Here is a 16,837-nt window from a genome sequence, read left to right on the forward strand (position 1 = left end):
TGAACACCTGTGAACAGTTTAAAACCTGTGTCAGCATTGTCAGCATCAAATACTAGAACTCCCTCGTTAAAAGAGGGGTCTACTGAAATAATAACACAGCAAGATGACATTTGTTGGATTTTTCATTAATTTAATCCAACAAATTCGCAATCTCAAATTTCTTCTATAAGAAATCTCCCAATGAGAAATGTAACATATATTTTGACCTTTTTTTTATTTATTTATTTATTTATTTTTTAACACTAGATAATTTAACAGTTACTATTTTCACACAATATACATTAGGTGATTAAGTGTACAAATATGTGCTTTTGTGTAACTTATAATTGTAATTTAAAATTCAAACATTCTTCCACACATTTTATGCTAATTGTTCCATAGTGTTAAAAAGAACAACTGTCATTTTATTTAAAAATAAACATTAAGAATTAATTATTCATACACTGCATTCACTAACATAGCAATCACCATTTTTAAATTGTCTAAACCAAAACTCACACGTGCTTTTGAATACAATGTTATCACCAAGAATAGAACACATCCATGTACATGCATTGGCAGTGTTTTTATTTTCTTGATGGAACTCATAACACAGACAGTGACGAATAAATTATTTTCGCTTTCCATTTCAAACTTTATTTTTAGGTTATGTTTTGTTTTGTTATGTTATGTTTTACTGATGAGACTGGGAGAATATTTTCATTTTTAAATGCATATTTATATGTTACACACACACACACACACACACACACAGTAAAGCTTGTTTGTATACCTAATGGTCTGTCAATCTCAAATACATCATCCACAAACTGACTCTGGCCACTGACTAACTTTTGCCTAGATTGAACTTTTGTTGACCTTTGTTTCATAACGCTGCAGTGCACCGGTAAAACCTACAGTCAGCAAAATGCTGCTATTTTAATTCAAAGCCGTTGCTTTGTTGTTAGAGTTGTATGGTATATATATGGCATATAATTTTTCTGTGTCTTTTCTATTCACTTTGAGACAAATAGCGTGAGTAATGCACTCCATTCTCTATTTGTCCAAGACAGTGACATCAGTGTGTGGGTGGACAGAGCATTTGTTTGTGTGTGTGTGTGTGTGTGTGTGTGTGTGTTTGAAGGCAATGTACTGCGTAGGTGTGTGTACCTGTGGCATTCAAGCACCATGAAAGAGAAGCCGAACGCGCCTCCGGGCATCGGCCCAGAAAAACAGCGCAATAAACAAGACCTTCTTTATCAGTCTAGTCCAAAGAGTTCAGCAGCAGTTAGCAATTCCATCTATAGTCTCACAGAACACCCCCAACTTATGCTATTCCAAAGCTATTCTGCCTAGCTTTCCTGGGTGGAGAAGAGCAGGCCTAAGCCCCTCCAACCCGATCTCATAGCCAAGTGCCTTCATCTTTTCAACTCCTATTAAAGCTATGACACACGGCACAAAGACTTTCAATTACTAAGAAGTACTTTACAATGTTAGCTAAAGAGGGTGGTCAGACATATGAAAGTGAAGTGTGTTTTGGATCTGCTCAGCTCACGTGACCAAATCGCATTCCTGGATGATACTGTAAGCTGGGTCATGTTTTCCTCCAATACAAACGCACTCATTTCTCTGTAGAATACATCATTCCAAGTCACTATTCCAAGTTTCTGTAATAGATATGAATGCAAGCCGGGATGTAGACTGCTCAATTGGCCACAAATGATTGCAGCACCACAGAAGGGAAAGAAGTTTTAATACTTGTTTAATGGTTTAATACTTGTTTAATGGTTTAAAACTTGTTTAATGCTGACCTCATAAAATAACAAATGCACACTGGTTTCTAAGCTGACATAAAGTAATCATAAGTGGGTGGCATTGATAGACAACCTTGTACATCACACTTCTTAAGACATTGAATATGAATCATAAACTACATTCAAACAACAAATATAACTTTGCAACTTGAAAAATTCCAATGCTTCCAGATGAACATTTCTACCTCTGAGCCTCACACTAGCAGCCTCATGGGGGAAGACATAAATTATTACTAAGAAAAAATTTAAAACTCTAGAACTGGGTAATGTATTTTTTACTAGCAGACTTCCATTTTAACTCCAATTTCGGAGATCAACAAGTTTTTTTATTTTACTAGTAATAATAGAGATTTTAAATACATTCGGACTAGTCACATTGCCAGGACGACAAAGTCTTAATTTAATTTTGAATAGTCATATGTCACCACTGATTTACATGATTTTTTTTATAAATGTAATTACATTTATACTACAAAAAAACCCAGTTACACATACCTATAATTACTTTCATACTAATAACATTTGCAGTTGCATGTATATATATTCTGAGTATTAAATTAGGGTCCACAAATAATAAAAATCTGACTAGTAAAAATGCTAATTCAAAGTATCTCTATTGTTGACTTGTAGTAATATGAATCCAAAATGGTGGACTTCAGATCTATAAAATAATGTTTTTAGCTACCTACAATTTGGTTTTGGCTAGTAAGAATAATTTCACATACATCTAAAGCTACAATTGCTACTAGTCAGAGCTACTACTGCAATTTTTACTACTAACATGTCATATTTGAAATTTGACTAATATTAACATAAAAGAAATTAAAATTTCAAATTTGACTAGTCAAAATTACATTAAGGCTATGTAGCCCTGGCAATATGATTAGTCAGAATAACAAGTGAGCGAAAGAGAGACGGTGAGAGAAAGTGAACACAGAAAATGTACACTGACTACAGAAAGTTCTCTTTCCCTCATATCTGCTCACAGTTTTCCTGGTGGCACTTTTAACTGCCCGCAGCTCTCCCCACAGGGCCATCAATCAAACGTGTCACTTACGGGCTGATAAACACACACAGTTTTTAAGCTGTCTGTGGAATTACTGAAGTGTAGCTGTGGTTAGCATGAAGTCTAAACATTTTCTTTAACTGATAACACAAACATTTGCACAATCTCGCTAAGCATGCAGCGACGAGCGATCAGAGCAGCAGCAAATCTGAGCAGAAAGTCTGCAGTGGATTCCCAAGCACAGCCTTAAACCTAGCCCTGGATTAAATTGCAGTGATTGATGGACACTCCCCCATTGAAGAAAATCCTTTTAGTCCATGACTAGGCCTAATCTGGGCCCCTAAACATGCCCAATCTTTAGAGCTACCGACATCCATCAGAAAGTGAGAAGAAATCAGCGGCACATTATATACCCTTTAAAAATCAAACCGTAAAAATTAGAGATAAAACAATATGTGTGATTTTGTGTGGCTTAGGTCAAATGTCATATTCTGTAGATTTTTTTTGTGTACATATTCTAGAGAAAGCACACTAGTTCTCTGTTGTCTTTAAGCGCCTGTTCTTTGAAATAAAAAAAATCCTGTTTTCTCCAAACACCAAGGGCTCAGCAAGGAGCAGAAACGCTGTTTTTTGTCTATTTTACTTTGCTCTCTATTTTCTGTGTTCGTGTCCTTGCATGCTGTGATTGGAGAAGCTCACACCATGATGCGGGACAACTCTGAAGTATCTATCTACGTAAAACGCAGCACAAAAACTTTTATCCTTTGTTTTCAGTTGTGTTTCACAGTTTGTGAGTATATGACATATATGAAAATTTGTAACGTATTTACATAAAATTTTTGATCAGAGATTCATTGTTAAAAAAACGAACAATACAATACATTACAATACACTCTTACAAATAATGGTGCAAAGAAACTTTACCTGAACTGAATTAGTAAACAGATGAGAACAAAGAACATGTTTTAAGAACAGCATTTTTAAAGTGTTTGTTAGGAGCTAGCTGCAATATCCTTTTAGGAGACAATAGTTTTAATTCTTGTTCAATTTTTTATTATTAATGAGCTAATGTGACCTCCCTGAATTAAAGTGATGATTGTCAATTTTAACGCTAATACTCTATGATCCCTGTAAGGGATCAAAGTCTGTTTAATCAAAAAGACTTGAAGAAAGGGACTTACCCATTTCCTTGGTCTTCCTCTGGGTCTCTTCTCCCCTGTGGTCTCAGGTTTCTATTAACATCAACAAATACAAATTAGTGCCATTCATATTTTTTTATCAAGTACCAATATACATAACATGTCAGAAACTAAGCTTGGCTTGATGTTGAACATTGTACCGGGTCATTTTTACAGGACAGTGAATAGGGGCTTCTTGTCTTTTTTTTGCCGTGTAGCACCGACTGGTGCTTGGCTGTGTAAGGTATATCCAGGCCTCTGACAAGGAGGTGTCTATGTAGCTGCAAGCTCACAGAGGATTTTTCCCAGCCTAGGCAGCATAATATTTCACTGGAGGAATTTTATGCCATTCACGTGTAAATGAGAGGACCATTATCAGCAGGCTCACAGTCCAGATAAGCAGCGTGTTTGGATCACACTATGCACCACTCAGTAACGGCCAAGTCCTGATATGGAATATCTAGGATGTCTGAGATTTCTTTCATCGGTTTAAAGTTTATATAAGTGCATGGTTTAAGTGTCTCATCTCATTTGCCTTGGATGTCTGACCAGAGTATGTGAGAAATTTAGCTGTATGAGACTCAAATTGTGAACGTGAATTCAAATTTTAAAAGTCTATTCTAATAGCTTCAAATACAAAATGGTCAATGGCCATATGTTTACATTTGGTTGATATATAAAAACCAAAATATGATGAGGTATTTATTACAGCCCAGAAGAATGTTTAATTTGTTCTCTGCATTATGTTAGATTTGGAACATTACTGGAACATTTGTCACAGTTTTCTGAACAGAACTGTCCAAATGGCTGCATGACAAACATACAGTATATGCACATCATTTTTAAAGGTTTACTCTAATTGACATTGATTGCCATAATACTGTTTTGAGGTGTATTCACATTAAAAGTGACATAATATAAACGTTTTCAGTGCATTTGCACATATATTTTGGGATCAAGAGTGGTCCTACCAAGCCGTAAACTGTGAAATAAGGCTAAGTTAGGTTTTTATTCTTTTTTTTTTTTTTTGCCTATGTCTGAAATGTGATAAAATGAGTTGTTCTGATTTTGTTCTGTTTCCTGCATCAAGTGCTGAAACCTTAGAATTATATCCATGTTTGAATATCTCCCATCACAGTGCTGGACCCACGCTTATATGAGAGTGCAAAGATTAGGTTAAATGAGTTAAAACAGACACAACAGCACTGACAAATATTTCTACTGATTAAATATGGAAAAAAGAACAGAGAACAACAAAAAAAGAGAAACTGGCTAAGCAAAAGAGCTTCGGCTCACTTACTCCTCATTGCTGTGCTCTTATGTTGGGTTGAACAGTGGATCATTATTATTTAAAGGTACAGATCCTGAAAACAGTCTATTCTGAAAAGGGCTGTTTAGGCAGCGTGAGAATGGCACTGCATTGTGTGATCCTTAAATTATTTACATTTCAGACGCTAGGCAACTTTGTTAAATTGTGGACAAGGGGTAAAATATGCCCCCTCTACAACCGTTAAAATGCAGGTTTTATGACATCTGATGTTAGCTGGAATAAACTCTGATGAATGTTTTTGAAGCTTGTTATTATAGACTTATGTAAGTACTGTGTAATTTTACAAATGCCAAGCTTCAGTATGACGTTATCAAAAAAATCTCGTTCAAGTTCCATGTTATTTCAAATAGAGTTTAAATATTTGTCTCTAGAGACAGTTGTGAGTGTGAACTGTAAGATTATTTCTGTAGCAGAAGGCTGTAAGGTGACTTGTACAGCCACACTTTGGTGCCCTGCTGTGGCAGTCTAAGACAATTAACAAGACAAGACGCATCTCAATTATTGATAGCATATAAAGTGCTCTCCAGGGTTGCAGGCATTTGTCATGCTGAGCCTTGATGGAAACCTGATCCTAATCATCAAACATCTATGAATTCTACGAAACACTAATAAAGAGCAGTTGAATGATACACAGATGAGAGGAGTATCACAAGTCTGGAAAGGCACAAAGCAACTCTGAAGGTAAGATTAGATAAATATGAATCTATGCAGGTTTTCTTAAATATTTAAAATACATTCCACATTGCAGGGGCGGAGTTATGGGGAAGGGGCCTGCATGTAACTGTACTTATTGCTAAGTTCTTGAATTAAATGAGAAGCTTTATTTTTATCATTAAATATTTTTGGAGCAAGCAATCACCATGGCAACGTTTAGAGAGATGCAGGCCACTGTCTGTCAGGTAAAAAAGCAATGGAGGCTGTATACTCAACCCCTGATTGTGGGCAACTAACTAGAATCTATGCTAGTTCCTATAGTTTGTGGACCTAGTGAGAGATTGGAATTATTTGATTATAAATTATATTTGATTATTTAATTATAAATGATTTTTAAGATAAAACAAAGCTAAGTACAGTGAATAACTGACAAGAAAATGAAAAACAATTCATCATAGACACGTCCATCAGGTAGGATTCTACCTTTTAGCATTTACAGCAGCGTTAGCAATTTGAATGTGCTTGGATATGTGTTGTGTTTAATTTTCAAAAATATAAAAAGAAAAGGCTGCTAGGTGGAAGCCATTTTCACTATAGAGATGTTTCTGGGCTTAAATAAAACTCTGGCTATAAGCTGCCACAATGGTGAGCATTTTCTTTGGCCCCTGAACAGAATCACACGATGATTCAAGCTCATGAAATGAAAGAATGTATTAAGGGAGGGCCACGATCTCCGAATCTCATTACAGCACTAGCATTTTGTATGTCACACTATGCTTTTGGACAGTTAACACATAGCATATCTATTCTCTCTCTCAGCTTTGCTTGTCTCCTTGCCCTGCTTGGGTAAGGGTGGCATTATGGCAGCTCACATTACCGCTCCTCCAACAAGCACAGTTTGTTTTAAATACCCCAAGGACGCTTTATCCCAGTGCTTGGCAAAGGCCCGGCCATACAGGCGAAACATTAGCCGGAGTGTCACAGGAATGGCCATGACTGAGCTTTCAGAGCAGAGACGGCCTCCTCTGACTCATCTCCAGTCTGACTGCAGCTGCCAATCACCTCAGAGCTTCACTTCACATCTGACCGCTTCGCTAACTCATACAACTTGCATGATTTAGACATGGCCTATCAAATTCTGAAGCAAGAGGATGACTTGCTCCATTTTATGATCTGATTCAACAATTCTGGTCACCTCTAGCCTGATTAATGTAAGCAAATCTTTTCAGCTTGAACCCTGACCTAGTGTAAGTAAAACAAATATAGTCAGTCACAAACAGGCCTGGGATCTGTGCTTTGTTGTGTCTGTCTCATGCCATCTTTCTGCGTGTGTCTCTTTCTCTGGCCAATCTGTGTATCCTTACCCAGTTCTCAGTTTGGGATGCTACATTTTTAATCAGGATATTTAATGGTCTGTAAACCTACCCCTTGATCAATTAATCATGGCTGCTTTTGCATGTCTCGTCCGGTCTTAAAGCCCAGCCCTGTACTCTATCCACACCGCTACTGGTCAGCTTTGAGGAGATTCAGACTGACCAGAGGTGGGTAGAGTAGCTTAAATCCATCCTCATGTAGAAGTATTGTTACCTGAGTAACAATATCTTTCCTTCCCAAACAATAAAGTAGAAACATACTGAGTAACTTATAGAACTGCAATGAAACATCGTAATACATCCAGCACTGGAAGTAAAATTTGATATCTGGTCTTCAGTTTTTGGTCTGAGATAAAATGCAAAAGCCCCAAAGTCAGTGGTATAACCCGAACACAAAGCTGGAATTTGTACGAATACTCAATTACAATCAATTCTGACTCTGAGCTAGCTTCTGTATGGTGTTATATTTAATAGCATAAAAACGTCATGAAAGCAGAAATCTTTATCTATTACTAAACATCCACAAAACCACTTCAAAAGGAGGTCATTATAGTTAGGTAGATGTCAAATGCTTGCGTTCCCTCTGGTCCTCTGAGCAAGAAACAGTCAGATAAATCTACATTAAAACATATCAATATTATCTAGAGTGTGACATTACACCAGAGACACATGTCTTAGACTTTCTTATTTTCCATATGGCTTGAGTCCATTGTAATCACATGACATCATCAAAATGCAACAAAGGCAACCTACTCAAGGGATTGAGCCGAATATTATATGGATCTTTGTCATAAATCATATTTTCATTGTATTGGACATCTACACTGTGTCATAAGAGTCAGTGTTCTCTTTAAGGGTGCGAAGCCTGTGGTGTCGGAGAGGCAGGGTGGGCTGGGCTTTCCCTGCCATACCCAGATTTGTAAAGGGAGGGTTTAAAATTAGCCCCCACATCCATTGTATCAAGTTCAACAATGACTGCTCTATGGAAAATATTCCAGCTCTTCATTAGGGGCCAATGTATTGAGCAAATGATGGGAGTGTGTGGTAACTGCTGACTTTTTTTAACATGGATAAGACTGTGTTAACACCCAGCGAGGTCATCCTTCCACATTTAGCCCAGCCTGTTCAAATAATCCGTCCTATATTTTGGAGCAATACTTTGGTAATTAAGAGCTGCAAAAAATGCGACTATAATGCAGGGGATTAAGTGCATTGTAGATTAATTCAATAATCAAGTCAACTCTCTGTTCCTGAGGAGCTCTGTGCCACTTCACCTCTGAACACCTTCCAAAGACCTTTAAACCTTACTTTTAAAATAATTTAAAGCATTTCTCTATGGTTATTTTAGTCAGTTTATTATTGTAATAACTATGTGATTTCTGTATTTTAATTACTGTTTTTATTACTCTATGTATTTTATTCTATTTTTACTTTCAATTTTATTTTATTCAATATTCTTACTGATTTTTACCTCTCACAATCTAAATGTTATGTTAGGATAAAACATTTGCTGTCATGAAGATCTCAAAGATTTGTTTTACATTGAAGCGAGATATTATTAAGTTACAGCTGTTTTTCACTGGGTGAAAGCAGTATTTCTTAGTGCTCTTCCTCACTCAGAGTGCTTCAAATGACCTTGATCAACTCTTGGAGGTTTTAATCAATTCTTAAATACTCCAAGCATTGATTACCAGCTTAGAGTTGCTTTTCCTCACTTGAAGTCAAGTATAATCCCTTTTTGAATCTTTTTAAATTGTTTATTTTTTAAATAATACATTTGAATAAATTTAATCATGTCTTTCTTTATTACACTATTTTGTTACACTGTTTACCCTTTCATGTTTTATTAATTTAGTTTTAAAGAATTTTTGTGAAGCATTTTTAGGATGTTTTTTTTTTTTTTTTTCTTAAATGGGTTATATTCAAATCCCAATCATTCTATTAACAGTAAAGTTGCCAGAAAGTTCTTTGGAGGGATATCACTGAAGTATTACTACATAAAGTTTATTTAAAGAATCCAGAATTCCATCTACAGCACCACTCCAAAGAGCCTTTTTGACTTGCTTGTTTCTAGGAATTAGTAATAAGTTGAATTCAAATTTGGATTCATTCATTCATTGTCTGTAACCGCTTATCTATTTCAGGGTCGTGGTGGGTCCGGAGCCTACCCCGAATCATTGGGTGCAAGGCAGGAATACACCCTGGAAGGGGCAATCTGGATTCAGATCTTTCTAAAAGGCAAAGCACAAATCTAATTACGTACTAGAACGAAAAATGGCTCTTAGTTCCATACAAGCTTTTTAATTGAATGGTATCAAAAGAACTGTTAAAGGTATCAAGTGGTTCCTCAATGGCTTTGCTTTATTTTTAAGAAATATTAGTAGTAACTGGATTCAAAATGTAAATGTATACATTAAAATGTATTCATTCAAATTAATAAAGGTCCAAAAAGTGTTCTTTGGAGCAGGTCTGAATAATAATAATAATAATAATAATAATTATAATAATAATAATAACACTGATACACTCTTAAAGTTCGGTTTTAAGCAGTAGTAACTAGATTCAAGTCTTTGTTAATTACTGGTAGCAATTAAAATGTATTCCCTGTGAAATAATAATAATTATTATCATTATTTTTGTTTCTAAATTGATACTCATAATTTCATGTCTCTCTTCTTGTAAATCAGTTTCATATGAAAGACCACCAGGTACCCTCATCAATCTGTGTTCCTTTACCTGTATCAAAACCTTCACTCCACTAAAGAATCCCCCAGGTTGAGACTCCCATGTGTTTGGTTTAGCCTTCAGAGACGGGCAACAGTTTGGGGGTCAGAGCGAGGAGCAGTGCTTTTAAACCCAGGGATGAACACTTCGTTTCAATCATTAAAGCAGCAGGAGCCAATGAGGATGATTGATTTGGGGTGGGAGAGCAAACCCTGTGAAAAGTGTTCCTAGTCAGGCGCCTTGGCAATTTGGACTCCTTTCATCTTAGCAGATTTATCTGCACACTGTTTATCATAACAACGGCAAATGAGATGAAACAGGATTACAGCAGCAGAAAAGTGCTTGGGCTTTTTCAAAAGCCGGCCCAGGACTGTTTACAGTGGTACCCTAATGTGGAAGAGAGCAAGCCGAGCTGTCAGCAAGTCGTTAACAGGGCCTGATCCTCCCTCAGCCACCAACCCACCCACCAGCAGCAGTTAAATGAAGACATCCAAAATCCCCCATGGCTTGCAGATGAGAATCACACACTAATACTTTTAAACCAAAGATTGCAGTTGGTGTCAGGGGAACTTCCCACAGGCCAAAGAAGACCACACAAGCAAAACAACAGGGTGATGTTAATGACTTAATCAGCGGATGCCCCAGATATCTGTGTGATTTTGGAGAAACGCTCCGGTGTGAATAATATTTTTTAAATTATTACTTTTGTTCACAAAAAAATGTAGCGTGCTCAGGAGTAAAGACATGTTTCTAATTATTTTTCATATTTCCATAGCTATTTATTTTGTTTGTTTGCTTGCTTTTTCATTAATTAGCCTATTTTTTCTCATTGCCAATTAGATCTCTCTCAGTCACAAATTGCCATCACACTGGGAGTGTAAGACAAGCAGATGCTTTCTTAAAGTCACCGCTTCTTTTCAAACTGCTATTAACACAATGCCAACGTGCTTGGATGAGAACACCATTTTGAATAACTGTTTTGTTAGCTAACAGACACCTGCAGTAGTTAGCATCACGCTGAGTGCTTAGACACTGGAAGGGCCATGCTAAATAGAGCAAGGGAAGTTGTGCTGTCATAGACCCAATGCTAAAACTATATTAGGTGCTTTAAGATGTATGCATTTTTGTCTCAAACCGCTCAGAAGGAAGAAGTTCCTGTCGGGAGATGATGATTTAAAAGCTAAATTGCAACCACTAAATCTGAAGCTGTTTTACCAAAGCTCACCAAAGAAGCCCCTCTGGCACTTCATTCCTTTATTCAAGTTCACATTTTCCCCTTTTTATTTCTGTGCTTAGGATTTGCTACAACATATTGGCTATATATTCATGTTTTTCCTCATGGCAAATGTGTACAGTGTATAAAGTCTGGTATTGAGCTTCATGGTTAACTGTGCAATGGTGGACGCCGCTCAGTATGCCCTGGACATGATATTCTCTGCTCATTTGTAAACACACCACAGAAGCTTTACTGAGCGCTAGTATACATGATACATGAACATACACACACGGCTTGTTAACATTCCTCACATGCTTTAAAGGGCCTATATCAAGGGAAACGGTTTCTTCACATTTTGATGTACTGTGAAACATTGTTACAGTTCAGTTTCATAACATACTTTTAATTCACCTGTCCATAATGTCTATAACTAAACTACAGAAAAAAGGTCATGTTGCAGGTCTTGGTTTTGGGGTTTTTCCTGATGTCATGAAAACCAGATCATCTACATGCTATCGCAGTTTAGCCCCGCCCATTTCAACTCAGTCTGGCCTTACATTCATTTGTGATCCTGTGCTTAAATTGAGTTTATATTAAACTTGAACTTGACTCAGTTGTAAATAAATCTGAAAAGTTAAACTTTGCTTTTTCACAAAAAAGTTATTTCAGAGCCACTTGGTTGTACCTAATGGAAATAGTTCTCTTAAAATATTGGTGAACCACTATTGAACACTAGTGTCTTTTAACCTAAAATCAGTTGATTAAGCAAGAGCCTTGTTGCAAAAATGTTACCATGACATTAGAGCCTTAAGAAATCATGCTACTTTAACATTCGGTACTTAAGCACATCTGAAGTCAAATGCTTTTGCACTTATACTCAAGTGGAAGTCTAAAACAAGGACTTCAGTTATACCAGAGTAATACTTTACCTTTGGTATATCGACTTAAACTCAATCACATAGTTGGTGTACTTCGCCCACTGCCCTAGATTTTGGACATTGTTATGAGAATTTGAATGCATTCAGCCACAGGTGAGGTCAGGTACAGGTGTTGCGTGATTGATTCTGGATCACAGTCACCCCTCCGACTCTTCCAAAACGTATTGGATGGCATACTCCAATCATTCCAGAGAATGTAGACCCACTACACCACAGCCCAGTTTCAGGGGATTTACGTCCCCCTAGCTGATCCGTGACATTGAAATGCTTTTCAACTGAAATTATACAAACTGGGTGTGCAACTGAAAACCTGCATCAGCAATGGGTGCATATAAAAGTAGCTGAATTCACTTATTATAAGGAGAGTGCACAAAATGTTTGGACGTACAGTGTGTATGAGATCTGAAGGAAGAGTAACAAAAAACAGCCTGTTTAATAATACCAGGTCATACATGCATTAAAGCTGGGTTTTTGGAACATATAAACACATAGATGTCCTAAATCAGTGGACACAAGATTAGTGTCACATGGGAGTGTTGATTGATTTACAGTGTCAGAGCACTTCTCTTTCAAAATGTGTCTTTTATTTTTAATTAGTAATAACCACTGAGGCACATCAGGACACAGCGTGGATGGAAACGTGAATGTGTGTGTGCGAGTGTGTGCGTGTTTTCACAGTTAAGCAGTGGTGAATGAGGTGCTGCAGGAGTTGATGCATGTGTGTTTTGGAGGCTGTGGAGGTGTGCAGCAGTAGTCTGCTTCTCACCTTCTGAGCTGCTTTGGAGGGGCCCTTGTTCTTGCTTCCTTTGGGGCGGCCCCTCGGTCGTTTGGGGACAGGCTCACCCGTGGGCTCCTGAGGAGGCAAACGCAGCAGCGTGAGGACAGGAAACAAATCTGCCCCCAAAACCAAGCACCCTGCACTCAACTACCCCCCTACACACACACACACACACACACACACACACACACACACACACACTAGTGAAAGCACAACCCAGTTCCAACAATGTGCTCATTTACTGGTGCTCTCCCATTTATGCATCAGGACCACAAAGATGGACAAAAGTTATAAGTGTGTGTGAAGAGCTGCTGCATATGCGTGAGTGTAGTCAAAGTTCATTTCAGAATAAATAAGAATAATCATGATGTTATATCAGATTATTTGATATATACATGCAGCACATTAGCAGTCCTAAAGAATATGTTGTACACAAACGTGCTCCTTGAAGTTTTAGTGCCTTATTTGTTGCTATTTCTGAAAAGGTTCTGTAGAGAACCATACAGAGGCAATTGCTTTTGATTTTGTTTCAAGCTTTTTGACCTTGCCAAAGAATCCTTCGGTGTACACTCTTTAAAAGGCTGGATTCTTGGGGGTCTTCAGCAAAGGCTACACACTGCTATCAATTCATTACCGGTCCTCTGCAAGGTTGAATAGTTCTTTTCCATGTTGTGTTCGGCTGGTTTGAAAAAAACATTCATCTTAGTAAGAGTGTACAAAAAAAGCAGAAAGAAGTCATATATATATATATATACAGTAGGGGGTGTTTATTTATTTGGCACATCAGCAGAGTGCCAGTAAGATGTCATTTTAAAATCAAATGTTAAATAACATTTAAACTAATTTAGGAATTGTATTATTATACTGTTATTATTATTATTACTTTTATTTGGATGTTTACCAAATTTAACTAAATATTACACACCATTATAACAGTATATGACATACTATATCATACAAGGGTTTCTTCTGGAACCATTTGATGCTTTTAAATGTTTCTTTAACCATTTAAACTGGCAAAACAACTCTGTGCACTCAAATACATAGAAATACAGCTACAACTGTAGAACCATTGCAGGGTGTAGTGTTATTTGGAACCCTGTTGATTGTCAGAAAGCTCAGACTCCCCGTGGCGCTGATACGTATAATGTTTGAAGGTGTGGGATAATGCTATTGGCTGATTGAGAGTCTAATACTTGGAACTGCACTGAAACGAGCAGCTTTTGTCTGACGAGGTTGCAGGCGCAGGTTTCTGTTTTCTTGTTGTTCTGCTGTATTTTGGAAACTATGAATGTGATCAGACGTCCCAGTGTCATCACGCTGTCATCAGATCTGCTAGGACATCGCCATTTATTCGCTGTGAGGAAGTGCACTGAAACTCGCCAGTGTGGCGTGTTCACGCGCTGCTTTCTGCGCCGTTGTTGCACTCCTTCGCTCCACGGTCTCGTGCAGGCGGTTTGCAGTCACGAGCACGACAGCGCTGCAGAAGCTGGGGTCGCGCTTTGGTCACGAGGGCGCGCGGGCTCAAAACACGGAACCAGCTAAGTGCAGACAGCATGGATATTTGTGCAAACACGAAGAGCGTTGGAGAAAGCCCCATAACATTACAAACAACGCCCTTATTCTTTAGTTGTGAAGCTTAAGAGAGCTTTAAAGGCGCATGGCGCAGGGAAAAGTGTTTATTTGTACCTTTTCATAACTTTCTAAAGCATTGTAAAAAAGGGGAAGTCTAATATGGAGTTCAATGAAACATAACAATAAAACTGTAATGCATTATGGGCCAACTAAAGGTACAGAAAACGGACCACTTGAAGAGACCACCCCACGTTTAGTTGTCTGTCAGTGTCTTTGTTTCTGAGAATGTACTCTTTAAAAAGGGTGTTCTACAAGGGTTCTTCATTAAATGCAATGTTCTATTAAGACCCATGAGTTCTGTATAGACCAAGTTGAATATCTGATGGAATACAACGATTTATATAAATATAGAGAGCCATTTTCCAAATCTGCTGTAGAACACTATGCAACACGTATCAACACAGACTCATTTAAGAAGTCAAATTATTCTAGAACTCATGGTTCTAAACAGAATCATTTTCTTTAATCAAGAACCCCTAAAGGACTCTTGGTCTTGGTTCTTAATTGCCCCAGCGATAGTGGCTTGTAGGCTGCCTACTCCTGAAGTAACATTTCAACAGGAAAATAGGTTCACTGCATGCAATACTTTAAAATATGATTGCAATGCATTTTAATCCAGTTTTGTGTCTTAACTAACCGTACCCCTGAGGACCACCCCTGTGACATGAGGTGCACCCCTCATTGCCACACTTCCAGGATGCGCGCGAGCCCGCCGGTTCTTTCCCATTGTGAACTGAGCTGCGGTGAACGAGCGCGATCCGAGAGCCTCGCTACAAGCTTCTGGGTCTAGTCTGTGTGTGAGGGGGGGGGGTCAAATCCGCGCCCGCGCAGAATCAAGTGGCAAGAAACAGCTGCACTTACGCCACCGGCGCGCGCTGAATGAAAATGTTCAGCCCCGTCCCGAGACGCTCGAATGCACGGCTCGCGCTTTGCCTGCAGTCTGCAGAGCAGGGGCTCGCTATCGTAGGCGCGGGGTTCAAACTGAGTTTCGAGCAAGTACAACGGTCTGCAAAAGTTTGGGCCCCCCAGGTCAAGATGGCACTTTTTTGTTTTGCGGAATCTGGGTGGACATTAGATAACCATTCTTTTCCAGTGCAGACTTAGATATGGCACTCAGCTCGGCGTATTGGGGATATTAAGACGTAAAAGAAAACGTCCCATAATTTGTGAACGAGCCTCGTTGTACGAGGTATGGGTCCAGGGTAAATCCAGCGCGTGATCAGGAATTGTGCATAAGGTGACCATTCCGAAATTCAACAAAACATTGTCATATGACCAGCGTCTTCAAACTTTTGCACACTACGGCCGTACGTGTAAACAGATGCACGCAGACGTGCACGCGGGAGGAATAAAAGCGTGCTGCCGACCTGCTGCGGTTTCCTCGGTCTGCCCGGTCCTCTCTTCGGCGGCTCCGCGGCTCCGGGCTCCTGCTGAGAGCTTGACGCCGCTCCTCCAGAGCCGCCGCTCTCCTCTCCGCGCGCGCTCATCTCACACCTGAGTGCCAAGCGGCCGCAAGAAAATCCCGTTCAGTTCCCCCACAGCACGTACTGTAACTCTCCCAACACTGGAATACCAGACACACACACACACACACACAGAGGGAGAGAGAGGGAGGAGGCGGAGGAGGAGGAGAGGAGGCGGAGGAGGAGGTAGGTGGTGCTGCGGGGGTGTGCTGTGGTCGAGCAACGAGGAGCGCCTGAAAAAAAATAAATAAACACACACACACACACACACACACAAAAAAACCAAAACAAAAGTTTCCTCAAGGAAATACAGGAGCGAAAAAAGGCAGGTCACTGCTGGAAGAAGACGGGGAAAACGGAAGAGAAATTAAGGAAAAAGATAGAAAGAGAGAAAAAAGAAAAATATATTTATTATATTTAAAGTAAATAATTAAAGTAAATAATTTAAAGTAAATTATTAAATATTTAAAGTAAATAAAGGAAATATAAAAAATATAAACAGAAGTAAAAAACGAATTGAAAGAAAGAAAGAAGTATATATATTGAAGGGAGAAATATTAATTAAAAGGGAAGTTTGAAATGAGAGCAGTGAGTGAAAACGCTGTAAAAAACACTAAGCATCAGTACTTACATCATCAGTGGTAGCAGACAGAATTCATATTGACGTTTTTAAAGGGTCCCAATACTCTGATAAAGGCTTCATGGGAAAAAAAAAACAAGTTACAGAACCCCTGCAGGGAAAACACCTT

General features: G+C 38.5%; 1 protein-coding gene across 1 annotated transcript in view; it reads right to left on the bottom strand.

The window, feature by feature from the left end:
* Positions 1 to 16,112, bottom strand: part of hmga2 (high mobility group AT-hook 2) — a 37,327-nt gene extending 21,215 nt beyond the window's left edge. The window contains exons 1-3 of the mRNA XM_066668866.1: positions 15,993 to 16,112; positions 12,979 to 13,065; positions 3,981 to 4,031 (exon numbers count right to left, since the gene is read on the bottom strand). Of these exons, the coding sequence (XP_066524963.1) occupies positions 3,981 to 4,031; positions 12,979 to 13,065; positions 15,993 to 16,112 (258 nt within the window). The remainder of the gene's footprint in view (positions 1 to 3,980; positions 4,032 to 12,978; positions 13,066 to 15,992) is intronic.
* Positions 16,113 to 16,837: the final 725 nt, after the last annotated feature.

This window comes from Hoplias malabaricus, chromosome 4 (genome assembly GCF_029633855.1).
Source record: "Hoplias malabaricus isolate fHopMal1 chromosome 4, fHopMal1.hap1, whole genome shotgun sequence".
Lineage (NCBI taxonomy): Eukaryota > Metazoa > Chordata > Actinopteri > Characiformes > Erythrinidae > Hoplias > Hoplias malabaricus.